A 17,489-nucleotide genomic window follows, 5' to 3' on the forward strand; every position below is an offset into this window, starting at 1 on the left:
ATGAGACTTTCATTCTGCTGCATGTATTAGTCAAGTGTTAGAGTGCCCTGGAAATAATCAACAGCTAAGCCCATATTTGTAAAGAGTCTGCAGAAGCTACACCAGTGAGTAACCCGCAGGCCAGCTGTGTACAGTTTTCCTTCCCTTCTGCTCACATAGATCTTAGTATATATTGAACACAAGAGACTCTATCACTGTAAGTGGGAAGCTTGCAAAGACTTTTCCCCTAGATCGCCTTTCTTGTGAAATGGCACTATGAAGAAAGGATTAATGAGGTTTCACTAGCATAACCTGGTTAAAAAAAAACAAAAAAACCTCTGATCTTTCCTATTGAATTCATCTCTACAAGATGTGATGATGTTCACTAGCTGCAAAGGCTTTTTAAAAGTTTAGATGAATTTATGGAGAGCAGGTCTAACAATGGCTATTAGCTTTAACAGCTAATAATGGAAACTCCATGTAAAACTCCATGTAAAAGGCTATTACCACATGCTATGGACAAACTACTACTACTACTATTATTATTATTATTATTATTATTATTATTATTATTATTGAAGTTAGTAGCATTTATTAATCACTTTTCTATCCACCAGGGCTCTCAAAGCAACCTACAATTATATAAAATCCAATAAAATCAAAACAGAATAAAACCAAAACAACAACAACTTTTTAAAAACAGGCCAAAACCAAAGCAATGGTTTTCACTGCCTATCTAAAACCCAATAGTGATGGAGTTAACCTCATCTCTTATGGGAGGGAGTTCTATATTCAAGATGTTGCTACAGAAAAGGCCCTGTTTTGTGTACCCACCAACCTAGCCTCTCTTGGTATTGGGACATATAACAGGGCTTCTGATAAAGATCACAAAGTACATACTTCTGAACAACCCAAAGCCAGCTGACTGGCCACTTTTCAAAACAGAAGCATGACAATTCTTACATTCTTATTTTACTTCTCAAGTTCTCTAGGATCAAAATGGCAATTATTGTGTGTATCCACTACTTTTCGGAGTACAGCTGAGTTTTAGAACTAGAATTAGTAGTAAAGTCATAGTTGTAGTGCAAAACCATAAAATTATATTTAAAATTAGGATATGAAACTAAAGGCACGTCAGTCCCTGTTTGACCTCCTCAGAAATATCTATTATCTGGCAAGTCATAGAGTACAATGAGCCACTTTAATGGTAAATTTCAGTATGAAAACGATATAGGTTGAGCCAACCTTGAACCTTTTTATCTTTGGTGCTCAACTCTGATTTAAAAATCTACATAAGACTATTTTTGACCCAGTTCAAACACAACACTAAAAACCATACATTTTTGCTGAATTATGGTTTGTTTACAATATCTGAACCTAACCCAGCAGCCAACAAACCAGCATCTGAAACCACAGTTTGATGCTGGGCGGTGAAACTCAGTTTGCACTAACTGTACTTGCTGTTACGTCCACACTCAGACATTGACTGGCTGAGTAAGGGGTTGTTGTTGAAATGTGGCTTATCATGTTGTCTGAACCCAGGTGTGCTAAATAAACCATGGTTTGTTAACTACAAAAAAAAAACATGAAGAGAACCCATGGTTTGTTGTTGTGTTGTGAACTGTGGGTTGTTCATGGTTAACAACCCATTGTTTGTTATTGTGGCTGGGTTCAGGCAATGTGGTAATCCACATTTCAACAACAACCCATGGTTCAATAACAACACACACTTAACCTATACTCAACCTTTGAGTGTGGGTTATCGTGTTATGTAAACCTAGTCATTGTGTGATAATCAATTGTATTGTCACTGCATATCAGTGTTACTAGGTTATTTCTGAATCACCATTCATCTCTTCATGAGAAGAAAAGTGAAGGGGAGGCAGTCCTTCTGTTTCACTTATAAACGTTTCAGAGTTCCAAACGAAGAGTCAGTTTATTCATTCAGCAGAATCAAGTGGCAAAGCTGCCCGTGGAGGGTACCATGTATGACTGCAGTGTTTAATTCTCCCCTAAAAACAAAACAAAACTTCCCTGTCCATAGAAAAATAAAATGAGAAAGCTAGCCGAACCTTTCTCCATAATTTGCAAATTTGATAAGTGCAGGACTAGGAGTTTGTTTGTTTTTTAGATGAGGAAGCATTCAAACATGCAATCTCCCACCTGCAGGCTGAAATAGTACTATCCAGAAAAAGCATTATCATTTTATTGTGCTAAACATATTCACAGGTCCAAACTCAGTTCCCAAAATGCTTATAACCCCAAGGTATTTATATTTCTCTGATTTTAAACATTATGTTTTAAATCTAAATTGTTATGTAGACTCCCTGCTTGCAGTCTGAAATGAGAATAAAATACCTTTCAATATTCTTAACCAGCTACCATAGGTTACTGTCTGCTAAATATATTTTGTAATTTTGAACACAGTTCTCCACAGGAATGTTCCTTCAGGCAGTTTTGATAACATAATGGCAAACATGATACTGGATATATTATATTATTGTAAAATTTTATGGGGCAGAAAAAGGAGACAGACTCTTGACACATGCAGTGTTAGAATCAGGTTAAAAGGGGATTTCTCCATGAATAGGATTGGCTTTCCTCTTAAAGCAAGCCCATTATTTTAGCCCTTGCATCTCCTCAGACACTCTTCAGACACTGAAAATGGATAAATTGCACCAAACTAAAATGTAAAAACAGGCATATTTAATGGGTTTGCCATAGTCACTTTTTCTAGATTGAGAATACTTTTTGAAGCATTCATAGCAGTAAGGAACTGATAACATTACCTTGAATTAGGCCTTGTGTGGGCAGGTGTTATGCAAGCTTCCCTGGCACAGCTGTCAAAGTAAACTAATTTCTAATCTTAAATATCCCCTACTGTTCTCATCTAGATTCTTCAAATATTTTAATAACGAGACCTATTTAATCAGGACAAATTCTTAGAGGAGAGGAGGGGTGTCTTTACATTTAAAATCTTGATTGAGGAAAACAGAATTACTCTAGAAGCCTGCAGCCCAAGATTTCCTTGGTTACTTCATAACAAACTTCAGCTCTTGTCACCTTAACATGGCCACCTGTTCTTTCTGTTCATTCTCTTATGTTTTCCTTTTCCTCTCAATCTTCCCCTCTAGCCATCTCCTCTTTCCTCAGGACCACTTCTTCTTCCAAACTTCCTTTTTCTATTCCCCACCCCCATTATTCTTTTGCTGCACTTTCTCTAGCCTCCGCTGTCCAGGACTGACTCCAGAAGGTGGCAACCAATGATGACACTGGACATTTGTAAGGGCTTCAAGATAGGCAAAGATCCACAATCAAAACAGCACTGCCTTTCTTATTCTGCAGAGCTCCCAAGAAGGTTAGATGCAATATGAGAGAGTTCTCAATTTGCACATATCCAGAGTCACCTCTCAGGCTATAGCTAGACAGGGCGAAATCCCGAGGCGATCCCCAGGATCATCCCTGTGTATCCACATGATGCACAGGGGATCCCAGGAGCAGGGAGGGATGATCCCTCCCTTGCCCTGGGATCTCACCTTCCCCTTCGAGCCTGCTTTTTCCACGGTCTTGGGCTGGGGCGTGCGGGGAAATTAATTTAAAATAAAAAACCCTACCTTTTGCGCACGAGCATTTGTGCGCTCTTTAAAAAAAAAAGGCAGCCGCAACGTCCTCTCCCTCTGAGGTCATTGCACACCATGTGTTAACAGAGGGGGAGATCTCACGATAAAAATATGAGATCTTCACCTCTCCGTCGCGTTAGACTGGTAGGTCTAGCTGAGGCCTCAGGCTCTGCTCCCTCCTTTAAAAGTAGAAGGCTCTGTGGATTGTGAGGCCCTTGGAGGAAGCTATGCACTGCAGGCCCATTGGTGGACTTGGACTCAGAGCAGTGTCTGGGCTGGGGTCAGGGGCCTCAGGTTTGGGGGTCTCTAGTGACTCAGTTCTGGGGTCTCAGTTGTCTCAGGCTCAAGAATCCCTGGTTTTGCAGTAGTCCTGGCGCTTCTTCCATCAGCAGTGGCAAACAGTGTTGACAGCAGTAGCAGAAATTAGATTGTAATGGTACTTGCAGATGGCTCCAAGACTGAGTGTCAAGGTGTCTTTCAAGCTGGAGACATAAACTGATCAGGTCTGGAAGATTCCTGATGGGAGAACTCAAGTCAGCTCATCCAGGACCACATCCTTTAGCCCATCCAAGACTTTGTTGACAAGGGCAAGTTAGTTCCAGTGCCTACATGCAGAAAGAGCTTGCATATTCCAGGACTAAGCATTAGATTTGGTGGTGATTTCGCCTTTAGCAGGACAAAGGTGTGTTTCATCTCAGCTATGAAACCTTCATAGCATTCAGGAGCTACTTGACTGAAACATATATTGCACAGCTCATCTAGAGGTTCCCCTTTAGTAGATTGATGGGGATGCATATCTTGACTCAATAATTGGGAAGTCCTTAGTTGGAGTTCCATATATAATTGACACCAGACCAGAAAGCTGAGAAATAGGCTCAGTCCCCAGAAAACCTCTCTGGAGGACTCAGTGGACACTGTTCCCATGGGGGCAGAGGGGCTGCTGTGGAAGTGGGCACTTCCCTTCAAGGGGCCAGTGGGTCAACTGGCTCACTGAAACAACTAGGCATGTTTAGCCTGGAGAACAGAAGATTGAGGGGAGACATGATAGCACTCTTCAAATACTTAAAAGGTTGTCACACAGAGGGGGGCCAGGATCTCTTCTCGATCCTCCCAGAGTGCAGGACATGGAACAACGGGCTCAAGTTACAGTAAGTCAGATTCCAGCTGGAGATCAGAAAAAACTTCCTGACTGTTAGAGCAGTACGACAATGGAACCAGTTACCTAGGGAGGTTGTGGGCTCTCCCACACTAGAGCCATTCAAGAGGCAGCTGGACAACCATCTGTCAAGTATGCTGTAGGGTGGATTCCTGCATTGAGCAGGGGGTTGGACTCGACAGCCTTTTAGGCCCCTTCCAACTCTACCATACTATGATTCTATGATTTTCAGATGCCCACACAGTTGACAGTACTAATGCAGTGGATTGGAGCAAGGTGTCCTGTTCTGGTTCCGAGGCGGACACTGGAAGGCACAGTGCAGCAAAACAGGTCAGATGTCACACTATAAAGGAGAACTGTTAGAGAACAACTTGCTCTAACAACATATGGGAACAGACTGTAGCCTTGAAATGTGGAAGGCCTTAATAGGGCGGGCCTCTGGTCTGGAGCCTAGCACTTTTTCATCTTTCCAAGCGCCCATGCTGGGCACACTGCCTGTGTTGACATACCAGCTCCGTGGGTTGTGAAGCCTTGAAGGGCTTGGACTCTAGGATTGCAGTCTCTGCTCCAGGCTCAGGGATGTCAGGCTCAGGGGTCTCCAGCATCTTTGGTCTGCAAGTCTCCTGACCTATGGTGATGCTCAGACTTGGCACTTCCTTCATTGGTACCACTGATTCTTCATCCTCTCTGTATGTATCATTCCTGGTCTTAGGGGTTTATGATATAATGTTCTGATCTTCAGGATTCTGTGGCAGCTATCCAATTCCACATAACCTTGTAAACCGCCCAGAGAGCTTTGGCTATGGGGCGGTATATAAATGTAATAAATAAATAAATAAGGATAAATAATATGTTCTTTGTGATACAATCATGATTATGCTGAAGTTTAGACTCCTTAGCAATACGTTTCAAAAAAATATAGTCACATGGTATTAATGTATGGGTTGTTTAAGATGATAAACCTTCCTCTTTATCTAATATTATCCACACTTTCCCCAAAAAGGTCATCAGTGAAACTATTTGTGAAAATCCCAAAGTTCTTATCTATTAAGCTTTCAAGAAAAGTCCTTGTATGATGGACAGAAACACTCTAGGAAGGGGTACAACAGATCATGGGACCTACATACACAGATGCCTTTGAGATAGGATGTTACTTGGGTCCTCATGCACCCCTGCTAAAAGCCCTTTCTTTCAGCCTGAGGAACTACTCCCCATGTGGTCCTATATGACTGATCTTACAGAGATAGGACACAACATGCTACAATGTGGCTGCCACGGGGAAGCAAATTACATAGCCACTAAATTATGTTATTTCCTTGGTTTGGTCATTGTTTGTTTAAGCCAAGTGGGCAGCCCTTCATACAAGTAGCTAACAGTGTGGATGCAATTTATTATTTGGTGATAGGTGAATTCATCATGAAGCCTTCCTCCAAATTATTAAAATTGACTCTTTATTCTGTAAACCAACATTTAGTTGTATTTTTAAGAATGGATTCTTAAATTTCAGTCCGTGTGCTCTTTCCTTCCGTGTAGAAGAAAAGCAGGGGTAGCATCTGAGGGGGGTGGCGTTGAAGGAGGAGTGGAGCCTCAAAGTGGTTCTCTAAAATGAAAATGATCTGTGACATAAAAACCTGTGGCATATAAACTGTTTTAAAAACAGTATTTTTGAAAGGCAAAAGAATCTTGCAGTGTTTGTTCTGCTTGTAACAGCTATGCCAGTTTACTTGGGGGTTATTTATTCATTTATTCATTTGATTTGTACACTGCCTTTCTACTAAGAAAAATAGCACTTGAGGTGGCTTATGATCATAAATAAAACTTGATTAAAACAATAATAAAACAAATTCATTAAAAGACAATTAAAAACACAATACTAACAGAATAAAAACTGCATCCAACCCAACAGACCTGCTACATCAAAGGCGTGCTTAAATAAAAAGATCTTGGAGTGCTTGAATAAAAAGGTCTTTCCCTGCTGGTGGAAGGAGAATTGTGAACCACAGTAAGGTCATATATGAAATATGGCATTCATTTTTGGATCCAAAATTCAGACAATGGAATGGGGACTAGGAGCAGCAATTACTGAGCCTTTCTAGAGTTAGAATCCTATACCATTAGGTCAGTTTCGTTGTTAAAGAGTTTACTAAAATCCCTAACAAACGTGAACCTGATTCTCAGCCCAACAACTCCTTCATCTCGTCCTTCTCCTTTTGTCCTCTCTGTCTGACTATCTTTGGTTGGTCCTACTTTGCATTCAGCTAAACCGCATTTACTTTCCCTTGATAGTAACTATGAGAAAAGAATGAAAGGGTGGGACGTATTTTGGGGTTTTTAAGTTGTTGCTTTCTTTTTCAACTTCCATTTTGTTTCATGATCACAGGTTCTTTGAACCACAGAGAGAGGGAAAACAGGGAGGCAATGAAAACTATGTAACAATGAAGCAAAGTTACTGCTGCCAGAGAAAGACACCAGAGACATTAATTATGTCACTAATTATAAACAAACTTGATGATTCTCTCTCCATTTCTGATAGCTCAGGGAATAAGAGTCACTCACATATTGCAGAATTTATAAAACAGAAGCTATAAAACTGGGGAGTGCCAGTGACTGTTGTTTCTATCATTCATTTCTAATTCTTCCAAACCATTGCAGGACCAAGTCAATGTAGGACAAACATTATTGGTTAAATTTTGAAAATGGAAGTCCTGGAGATCAGGCCTGTTTGACGACCATATCCTTAGTCCTGAAAGACCAGCTCCCTAATCTCAGATTGGTACCATCTGAAGGACAAGTTAGTACTGTATGTATAGGATTGCAGCCTTAGAGGCTTAACTAATGATTCAGTGCCAGACAATAGTTTCTTTGCTGTGGGAGATTTGAAAGTTTTTCCATGATACTAATTCTCCCCCTGTCCCCAACACACACACACACACACACACACACACACACACACACAGAGTGAATTCTACTATCACAGGAACTGCTGTTCCTGTGGCGCTTCAGTCAGGCTCCCTTGCATAATGCCTACACTTGTTAGAATTTGTAGCTAATCTTTCCTTAGCTACTGGGCAATTATTTTCCACTTCAGTGGAGAAAGATAAAAGTAGACATTACTGCACTTTTTCCCTCCTTACCTTTTAAATCCATTTTTGACAGATGATAAATAATTTCATGACATCACCTTTTATTTTGTGGTATCCATGCTTGAGAAGCAAAAAGGAATCAGACTGGATGGTGCTGTTCTCCAGCTGCTCAACTGGGAAGTAAAGGGGATTAACTAATAAATGGTTTGGCTCCCATCCTGTGCTATTTTATGATTTTCAGGCAGGGAAATTTGGCTGCCACTGGGTGTGTGTGTCTTGATAGTTGTTTTTTTAAATTTAATTCAACAAGTGAAAGAGCTCCCCAAATATACTAGCACCAATTCCTTTCCATCCACCTAAGTATCTGGAGACTGAAATAGAACAGAAATATGTTGTGGACTTGAGAAAATCTGAACATACAACTTCCACCCCAAAAGGAAGCTGACTTTTCCAGGGAAACCTGCAGTACCCCCATTAGTCCACTGAAGCAGAAGAACACAAACCACTGGGCAATTAGTGCACATAAATTAGGGTGACCATATGAAAAGGAGGACAGGGCTCCTGTATCCCAACCACAGATGCTGAAGAAGCAGAAGTAGATCAGTTCTATGAGGATCTGCAGCACCTACTGGATAATACACCAAAAAGAGATGTTATTTTCGTTACAGGAGACTGGAACGCTAAGGTGGGCAGTCAAATGACATCTGGAATTACAGGTAAGCATGGTCTAGGAGAACAAAATGAAGCGGGACATAGGCTGATAGATTTCTGCCAGGACAACTCACTGTGCATAACAAACACTCTCTTCCAACAACCAAAAAGACGGCTTTATACATGGACTTCACCAGATGGCCGACACCGAAATCAGATTGACTACATCCTTTGCAGCCAAAGGTGGCGGACATCTATACAGACAGTAAAAACAAGACCTGGAGCTGACTGTAGTTCAGATCACGAACTTCTTATTGCACAATTTAGAATCAAACTAAAGAGAATAGGGAAGACCCACAGATCAGTTAGATATGAGCTCACTAATATTCCTAATGAATATGCAGTGGAAGTGAAGAACAGATTTAAGGGACTAGATTTAGTAGATAGGGTCCCGGAAGAACTATGGACAGAAGTTCGCAACATTGTCCAAGAGGTGGCAACAAAAAACATCCCAAAGAAAAAGAAAACCAAGAAGGCAAGATGGCTGTCTGCTGAGACGCTGGCAGTAGCTCAAGAAAGAAGGAAAGCAAAAGGCAACAGTGATAGGGGGAGATATGCCCAATTAAATGCAAAATTCCAGAGGTTAGCCAGAAGAGATAAGGAATTATTTTTAAACAAGCAATGTGCAGAAGTGGAAGAAGACAATAGAATAGGAAGGACAAGAGACCTCTTCCAGAAAATTAGAAACATCGGAGGTAAATTCCAGGCAAAAATGGGTATGATCAAAAACAAAGATGGCAAGGACCTAACAGAAACAGAAGAGATCAAGAAAAGGTGGCAAGAATATATGGAAGATCTGTATAGGAAGGATAATAATATCTCTAACTCAGATGGTGTGGTCAGTGAGTTAGAGCCAGACATCCTGAAGAGTGAGGTTGAATGGGCCTTAAGAAGCATCGCTAATAACAAGGCAGCAGGAGACGACGGTATCCCAGCTGAACTGTTTAAAATATTGCAAGATGATGCTGTCAAGGTGATGCATGCCATATGCCAGCAAATCTGGAAAACACAAGAATGGCCATCAGACTGGAAAAAATCAACTTATATCCCCATACCAAAAAAGGGAAACACTAAAGAATGTTCCAACTATCGTACAGTGGCACTTATTTCACATGCCAGCAAGGTAATGCTCAAGATCCTGCAAGGTAGACTCCAGCAATTCATGGAGCGAGAATTGCCAAATGTACAAGCTGGGTTTAGAAAAGGCAGAGGAACTAGAGACCAAATTGCCAATATCCGCTGGATAATGGAGAAAGCCAGGGAGTTCCAGAAAAACATCTATTTCTGTTTTATCGACTATTCTAAAGCCTTTGACTGTGTGGGTCATAACAAACTGTGGCAAGTTCTTGGTGGTATGGGGATACCAAGTCATCTTGTCTGCCTCCTGAGGAATCTGTATAACGAACAAGTAGCAACGGTAAGAACAGACCACGGAACAACGGACTGGTTTATGATTGGGAAAGGAGTACGGCAGGGTTGTATACTCTCACCTTACCTATTTAACTTGTATGCAGAACACATCATGCGACGTGCTGGGCTTGACGAATCCAAGGCTGGAGTTAAAATTGCAGGAAGAAACATTAACAACCTCAGATATGCAGATGACACCACTTTGATGGCTGAAAGCGAGGAGGACCTGAGGAGCCTTATGACGAAGGTGAAAGAAGAAAGTGCAAAAGCCGGGTTGCAGTTAAACCTCAAAAAAACCAAGATTATGGCAACTAGCTTGATTGATAACTGGCAAATAGAGGGAGAAAACGTGGAGGCAGTGACAGACTTTGTATTTCTGGGCGCAAAGATTACTGCAGACGCTGACTGCAGCCAGGAAATCAGAAGACGTTTACTTCTTGGGAGGAGAGCAATAACAAATCTTGATAAAATAGTTAAGAGCAGAGACACCACACTGACAACAAAGGTCCGCATAGTTAAAGCAATGGTATTCCCCGTAGTAACCTATGGCTGCGAGAGCTGGACCATAAGGAAGGCTGAGCGAAGGAAGAGAGATGCTTTTGAACTGTGGTGTTGGAGGAAAATGCTGAGAGTGCCTTGGACTGCAAGAAGATCAAACCAGTCCATACTCCAGGAAATAAAGCCAGACTGCTCACTTGAGGGAATGGTATTAAAGGCAAAACTGAAGTACTTTTAGCCACATAATGAGAAGACAGGATACCCTGGAGAAGAGGCTGATGCTAGGGAAAGTGGAAGGCAAAAGGAAGAGGGGCCGACCAAGGGCAAGATGGATGGATGATATTCTGGAGGTGACAGACTTGACCTTGGGGAAGCTGGGGGTGGCGACAGCCGACAGAAAGCTCTGGCGTGGGCTGGTCCATGAAGTCACGAAGAGTCGGAAACGACTGAACGAATAAACAACGAACAAGAAAAGGGAATTTCAGCAACCACAAAGAGGCTGCTTGAGATGAGAAGAAATCCAGAAAGCAAGCGTCATACTTCTGAAAAAGCCTACGGATGTTCCATGAGAATGGAAAATGTTAATTTTGATTTGAGGTTATTCAAAACTTCAGTAAAACCCTATGTCACCATTCATAAAAATAATGTTGCTTTTGAATAAATAATTACTTTTTAAAAATGCAGGTTGCTTATCTGTAACTGTAGTTGTTCAAGTGGTCATCTGCACAAGCGCAGAGCCCATGTGTGTGATGCACAGAGACCACAAAGAAGAATTTAAAGTTTGAACTAGTTTTGTTAGATCAGTTTGTTTTTCTAATCTCTCCCCCTCTCTCTCTTTTCATACAGGCTCCCTTACATCTCATTCCCATTGTTATTCAGACACAAGCCCTGATATGCAGCGTAAACTCTTGTACTTGTCACCAGCTCACATACTTCTCAGCTATTTGTACATAGTTGCGATGGGAGATACATAGATTTCCATTGTTTTTCCAGCTCAGCTACCTCACGATCTGAGTGACTCTGGGCATCAATCCCATCAAAGCAGGGGTAGGCAACATGGCACTCATGGGCACCACTATATCCATGGGCACCTTTCTTGGCACCCCTCTCCCCAGGTGCACTCCGCCTCCCACTTTTTTTTTTTTTAAATAACATTTTTCTTACCAGCAGCTGGGATTGCTATGAAATAGGTTTCTGTTGGTGCTGGAAACTGTGAGTGCCAAGTAATTGTTTAGTGTAATGATGCTTAGACTCCACCTCTGCCTTGTGCTTAGTCTTCTAGAAAGGTTATGTGCCCTTGCCATACCTCCCATGGTGGCCATTTTGAGATGATGAGCCCCTGCCAAAGGAAGTGAGGCAGGTGGCTACTAGGAGGAGGGCTTTCTCCGCTGTAGCACCCCGGCTGTGGAATAAGCTCCCCAGAAAGGTCCGCCTGGCACCTACACTGTACTCTTTTCGCCGCCAGCTGAAGACCTTTTTATTCTCTCAGTATTTTAACACTTAATTTTAACTTAAATTTAAATTTTACTGTTCTAACTCTGTATTTTAACCTTATATCAATTTTGCTGCGTGGTTTTATCCTGGTTGCACTTTTGATACTGTATTTTGTATTTGTGTTTTTAACCTGTTGGTAGTTTTATTATGGTTTTAATTTTTGTGAACCGCCCAGAGAGCTTCGGCTATTGGGCAGTATAAAAATGTAATAAATAAATAAATAAATAAATAAATAAAATAAATAAATTGCCAAATGTTCCCACAGCCCCAAAAGGATGCCTACCTTTGCATCCCAGTATTGCTAGCTTGTGATTGCATCCTATAAGAGACAGTATTTCTCTTACTTTTACATCCACCCTTGTTCTAAGATGTCATCTGAGGGTGAAATAAAAGTTGAATGTGTCCCTGCGAGGAGAGGAGAGGAGACGAGACGAGACGAGACGACACTACCTTCCTGATACAGTTTCTGGCCGTTGCTAGACCAGGCATTAGCCCGGTGTGAGGCCCGGTCTCCCTCCTGTGCATCCAGATGACGCACAGGGGATTCCGGGGTCAGGCCGGGCTAAAGCCTCCTTTAACCCGGCATAAGCGGATTCGCTTATGGCCTGGTTTTTCCGCAGCCCCGGCCTGAGGCTGGGGCTGCGGAAGGTCTAGCAGGGTCCGTGGCTTTTTCTGGCTGCTCGCTTACTCACGAGTAGCCGGGAGAAGCCACGGACCGGCAGGGGGAGCGGGGGACCCTATATTTATTTTTTTTTAAACTTACCTTGTCCGGTGGCGGTGCGCTCCTGCGCACATGGCCCTTTAAGGTTTAAATAAAATGGCGGACGCGACGGGGCTTCCATCGCGTCTTACGTGTGGGAAAGGGTGACGCGCGCGCTAATTGCAGCGCGCTGTCATCCTGACTCCCGGCCGGATTATCCGGCAGGTCTAGCAAGGCCCTCTATCAGTAAAAGTGTGTTTTTGCTTCTCAGCATCAGATATTTTAGCTGCTGGCTTCCAATTCCAATCTGATTGTGGAATTAAATGCACTTAAATGGAGAAAACTGAGAGACTCGCGGTATAGTTGCTCTTCAGAAGTGCATGGGTTAAAAGCTGTTGCTCCAATGACTGGTCCTGGGAACTATAATATCAAAGATGTTATATTGATCAATGATTTAAAAGAGGAAACAAGAAGCAACTCTTATAGGATTTGTGTAACGTTCTGCAGCACTCTGCCTGCTATTTGTAGTTTTAAATAGAGTGTGTATTTTTAATAAGCAACTAGCAAAATAACCACTATTATGTGGAGGATATGGCTGGAGGCTGGAGTGTATTATGTAATGCACAGAAACATGCTGTGGAAACACTTTCATTGAGGGCTGGATTAGTATTCCCAAGTACAATGCTACATCCCATAGAAGTGAATAGCAAACATTTACTTATATTGGGAATGCACTTTAGGGACACCACTAGGATGTGGGTTAAACAAGCTCCCTACCTGTGGACCCTTATATCTGTGGTGAGGGGTAGGTCTAACACTCTCTCAACTGGATCTTTTCTTTCTGTATGTAAGCCACTCATTTAAGTGATTCAGTGGTGATTTAATTTAGGGGAAATTAATAGAGAAATCTGTTTAGAACCTCATAATATTAGAATTAGAGTGCTCTGAACTTTCCAAAGAAAAAGCAGGTTGAAATCTAATAAGTAAATAATGCATTCCTGTGCTTAGTTCTCTAAACTTTGTTCACTTTTTTGCAACCGATTTCTCCGTAGTCATATAACTAAAATCACTATAGGAATAGCTGTAGGTATTAACAACAAGGTGAGGCTGTCTATGTTGATAAAAAAAAAGGGGAGTGCAAGAAGGGAAGATTCTCGGTATCACATTTCTTTATCTGAAGCACCTCCAAATACCAGTGCCCAGGGATGGACAGAGTTCCCCATTCCTTCATTAGTCTTTCACAGATTGGCTGTGTTCCGCTCTGCCTGATTGTTCATACATAATTCTGTAAATAATTTTGGGATTGGTGCATCCCAGTTTGCTCTTTTTGCAGCTTTCCATTGCTCTCATTCATCATGCCCACCCCCCTCCCCTGCTTAGCTAAACCATGCGTAGGACTGGACACATTAAAGCAGCACAATTTTTTGTTTGTTTTTAAGCATGCAATTGTCTGGATGATCACATTAATAGGGTGACCACATGGAAAGGAGGACAGCTCCTGTATCTTTAACAGTTGCACAGAAAAGGGAATTTCAGCAGGTGTCATTTGTATGCATGTCGCACCTGGTGAAATTCCCTCTTCATCACAACAGTTAAAGCTGCAGGCGCTATACTGCAGCTATACTGTGACCAGATTTAAAAGAGGGCAGGGCACCTGCAGCTTTAACTGTTGTGATGAAGAGGAAATTTCACCAGGTTCTCCATATATACAAATGACACCTGCTGAAATTCCCTTTTTAATACAACTGTTAAAGGTACAGGAGAGCCCTGTCCTCCTTTTCATATGGTCACCCTACACATTAACATCCCTTGAAAACTTACATTTTATCAGATCTTTCAGCCAACCAACCTGTTACAGCTGATCTAGCACACCTCTGGCATGCTAATACTCTAGTTCCTTATTCTAAGCCTTCTGCAAGAAGCATGAGTGTATCATAAGTTTCTATCAGCATTTATCATTAATTAGCAATGTAGTTAGAGCTTTAAATAGAGAATTAAGCATCCAGAAAAGTCTTTAAATGCCTTTTTATAAAGAGAGGGAATTTCAGAGACATCCATTTTAAGTGCCTCTTTACATTGATCAATGTCAGTTCCCCCCAGGGGAGGCTAGAGAAACCAACAGACACAGGGCAGCATTCAGTGGACTGTCAGCTCACCTCTGCTTTACCTTCATTAGTTGCTAAAAGATGTGATCAGAGTCACAGCTCTAAAAGCAACACTCCCATACCAAAACAAGGAGGTGAGCACAGGTTGCAGAGGCTAGGAAGGGAACCATTCTTTAACCTGGTCCTAGGGTCAATGTACTACCTTGTTGAAACTTTATTGAAGCTGAAAGGGAAATCTTGCAAAAAGGTGGGGCACTCTACATAGAAAGAAAGCCAAGGTAGCCTTAGATAAGGGATATCCTTTCCCAGAGCCTCTCTTGTAAGGATCCCTTAGTTGTCCTATTCATCAGAAACACTCTGGTAAGAAGTGCAAAGGGAATGAGGGATGGAACCTATAATTTCATTTCCCAACCATCATGACAAGGAGCGAATGAACAGAGACTGAAGTAATAGTGAGAAATTCTGGGAACCAAACCAAAGTTAAAGGCTTGCAAAGAAAAAAATACAGTTATATTAAAAAATATTAACAGGACATATAACCAATTAGTTTCTGCTTCTCTGGCAGATTAATCTGGTTAATTCCTGCTGTTCTATCAGTTCAAGAAGTACATGAATATAAGTATCTTGAGTAAATTCTCAAGGTTCAGCTTTGTTTCGGAACAGGCAATTGTAATTGCATTCACTTACAGAAACCATAATACCAGCAAAGCAATACTTATGGTAGGGCATATCCACTGCAACAATAATAGAGTGAAGTCCAAAAACATAATGTTATTTTGATGTCATTTTTTATTTTGATACTGCAGAGGTATTACTCTTGTACTACAAACAGAAACACTGGTGAGTATTTATTCAAGACTGAAGTGCCAGTGTAGTTATTGTATATTTACTTACTAAGCACTATACTGGTTTTATTGTTTTTTCTATTTTGTCTAAAACTTTTCAGCTGAAGGATTAATATAAATGTTACAAGCAAACAAACACTAGCTCTAGGTAATGGCTATGTCAGCTCGTCTTTGCTTTCAAAATAATTAGCCAAAGTTAGTTGTAATTCAATAGACCAACAGGAGGCCTCTAGAAGACCGTATAGGCCAGTTTTCAAATAATAATGTCCAGCAAACAGAAGTTCTTTTGAAACCAATACTAATGATGTAATCTCTCTCCCCACCATATTTTATGTAGCAAGCATATTTTCTTAGCATGGATTTTTGTCACCTTCTCGGTTCCTGAGCATAGTATATATACATTCCATTTAAAACATTCATCCCTGGCTAGGAACCCAAAAAGAAACAGGGGAAAGGTGCTTACTGTTTCGGGGCTTCTCCTCATCCATGCCTTCATCCTCATTTTCTGGGTCAATATCTTCTGCTTGAGTTATCCAGTCCAGGTATCCCTTCAAGTCCTCCTCCAGTTGCTGTTTCTCCCGCAACTTCTGAAAGTCGCCCCGAGCTTTTGCCTTCTCTCTTTCTTTAGAAAACTCCCTGCCAAGAGGGAGAGGATAAAGGAATAAGAACAGGGGAGCAAAACAAAGAGAAGACAATTAGCTTGAATTGCACTGGAAGTGTTGTTTCCTACTATGGCAACTCAGTTGCCCATATTAATTTCAAGCCATCTGAATACACATGTGTTTTTTCTGTTTTCATTATATCGATATATCTTTAAGATGCTAATGACAGCTCCCTGTGCTGCATTTAAAATCTCTTTTCAAACTCAAGGAGGGATTTTTTTTTTCTTATAAAATGTTTCAAGTTGGCTAAATTTTGAGGAGAAATACTACTTCCAATAGATCTTGAATGAGCCCAACCTATTACTTGTGCTGCAGGAACGTAAAGAAAATGTTTCTTGACTCAAGGCAAACACTCAAAGCTACTGTATGTGCCAAAGTATTTCTCTCATCTGTCATCTTGCCAGGTTTTTCCTCCATCTTCTCTTAGGAAGCTGATAATGAAGACTTTAAAGTGGAGGTTTGCAAGACGCTCCACTTAACCCTCAGGATCAAGAGCAGCTCATTTAATCAGTTCTAGGAGAGAGTTTTGCCATAAGGTAGATGGATACATCAAAGATATGATAAATGTGGAAAAAGCAAAAGAACTCTTACACTTGAAGCTTTGTAACATGGAAACGTAAACAAAAGATGGATGTTGAGAAATCCATTCAAGAGTCATGATGTCATTCTCCTAAGCACTTAACAAACATTCTTACATATTGGAGATGGACTGAATGTAGTTAACACTGTTTTATCAATGCCAAGCAGCAGAAAGATTTAGTATTGTATATTTGTCTGATACATATCTAGGTAGACTGATCATATTCATTGCTGCTTTGTATTTACTGCTCCTAAAGTATCAACTAGAAAGAATGGGACCTAAATTGTATTATTTACATTGCTAGATAATAAACAAAAATTAAAGCAATGTCCTTTGGAAATAAGCTGATGGCACATTTATTCGCAACACCAAGAGAGGGCTTTAAAAGTACATATGAAGCTGCCTTATATCATCAGATCATTGGTCCCTCTAGTCCAGGATTATGTACTCTCTCTGGCAATGGCTCTCTAAGATCCAGGGTAAACATTTTCCTATTCTGCTACCTGAAATCTTTTTCATTGGAGATCCAGAACCTACAACTCAGACTTCCTGCATACAAATCACGAGCAATACCATTCAGCTATTGCAAGGAAGACATGATTAGAAGTGTACATCCAGCAAATAGTGTGAATTTTCACACATGAAA

The 17,489-nt window shown here is 41.1% G+C and overlaps 1 protein-coding gene across 6 annotated transcripts in view; it reads right to left on the reverse strand.

Annotated features, from left to right (window-relative positions):
* CACNA1C (calcium voltage-gated channel subunit alpha1 C) overlaps positions 1-17,489 on the reverse strand; it is a 609,442-nt gene that overhangs the window by 162,637 nt on the left and 429,316 nt on the right. For all 6 annotated transcript variants that reach the window (XM_063134894.1, XM_063134895.1, XM_063134893.1 and 3 more), the window contains one exon: positions 16,065-16,237. In XM_063134894.1, coding sequence (XP_062990964.1) covers positions 16,065-16,237 — 173 coding nt within the window. The remainder of the gene's footprint in view (positions 1-16,064; positions 16,238-17,489) is intronic.

The sequence above is a fragment of the Elgaria multicarinata genome, chromosome 9 (assembly GCF_023053635.1).
Source record: "Elgaria multicarinata webbii isolate HBS135686 ecotype San Diego chromosome 9, rElgMul1.1.pri, whole genome shotgun sequence".
Classification (NCBI taxonomy): domain Eukaryota; kingdom Metazoa; phylum Chordata; class Lepidosauria; order Squamata; family Anguidae; genus Elgaria; species Elgaria multicarinata.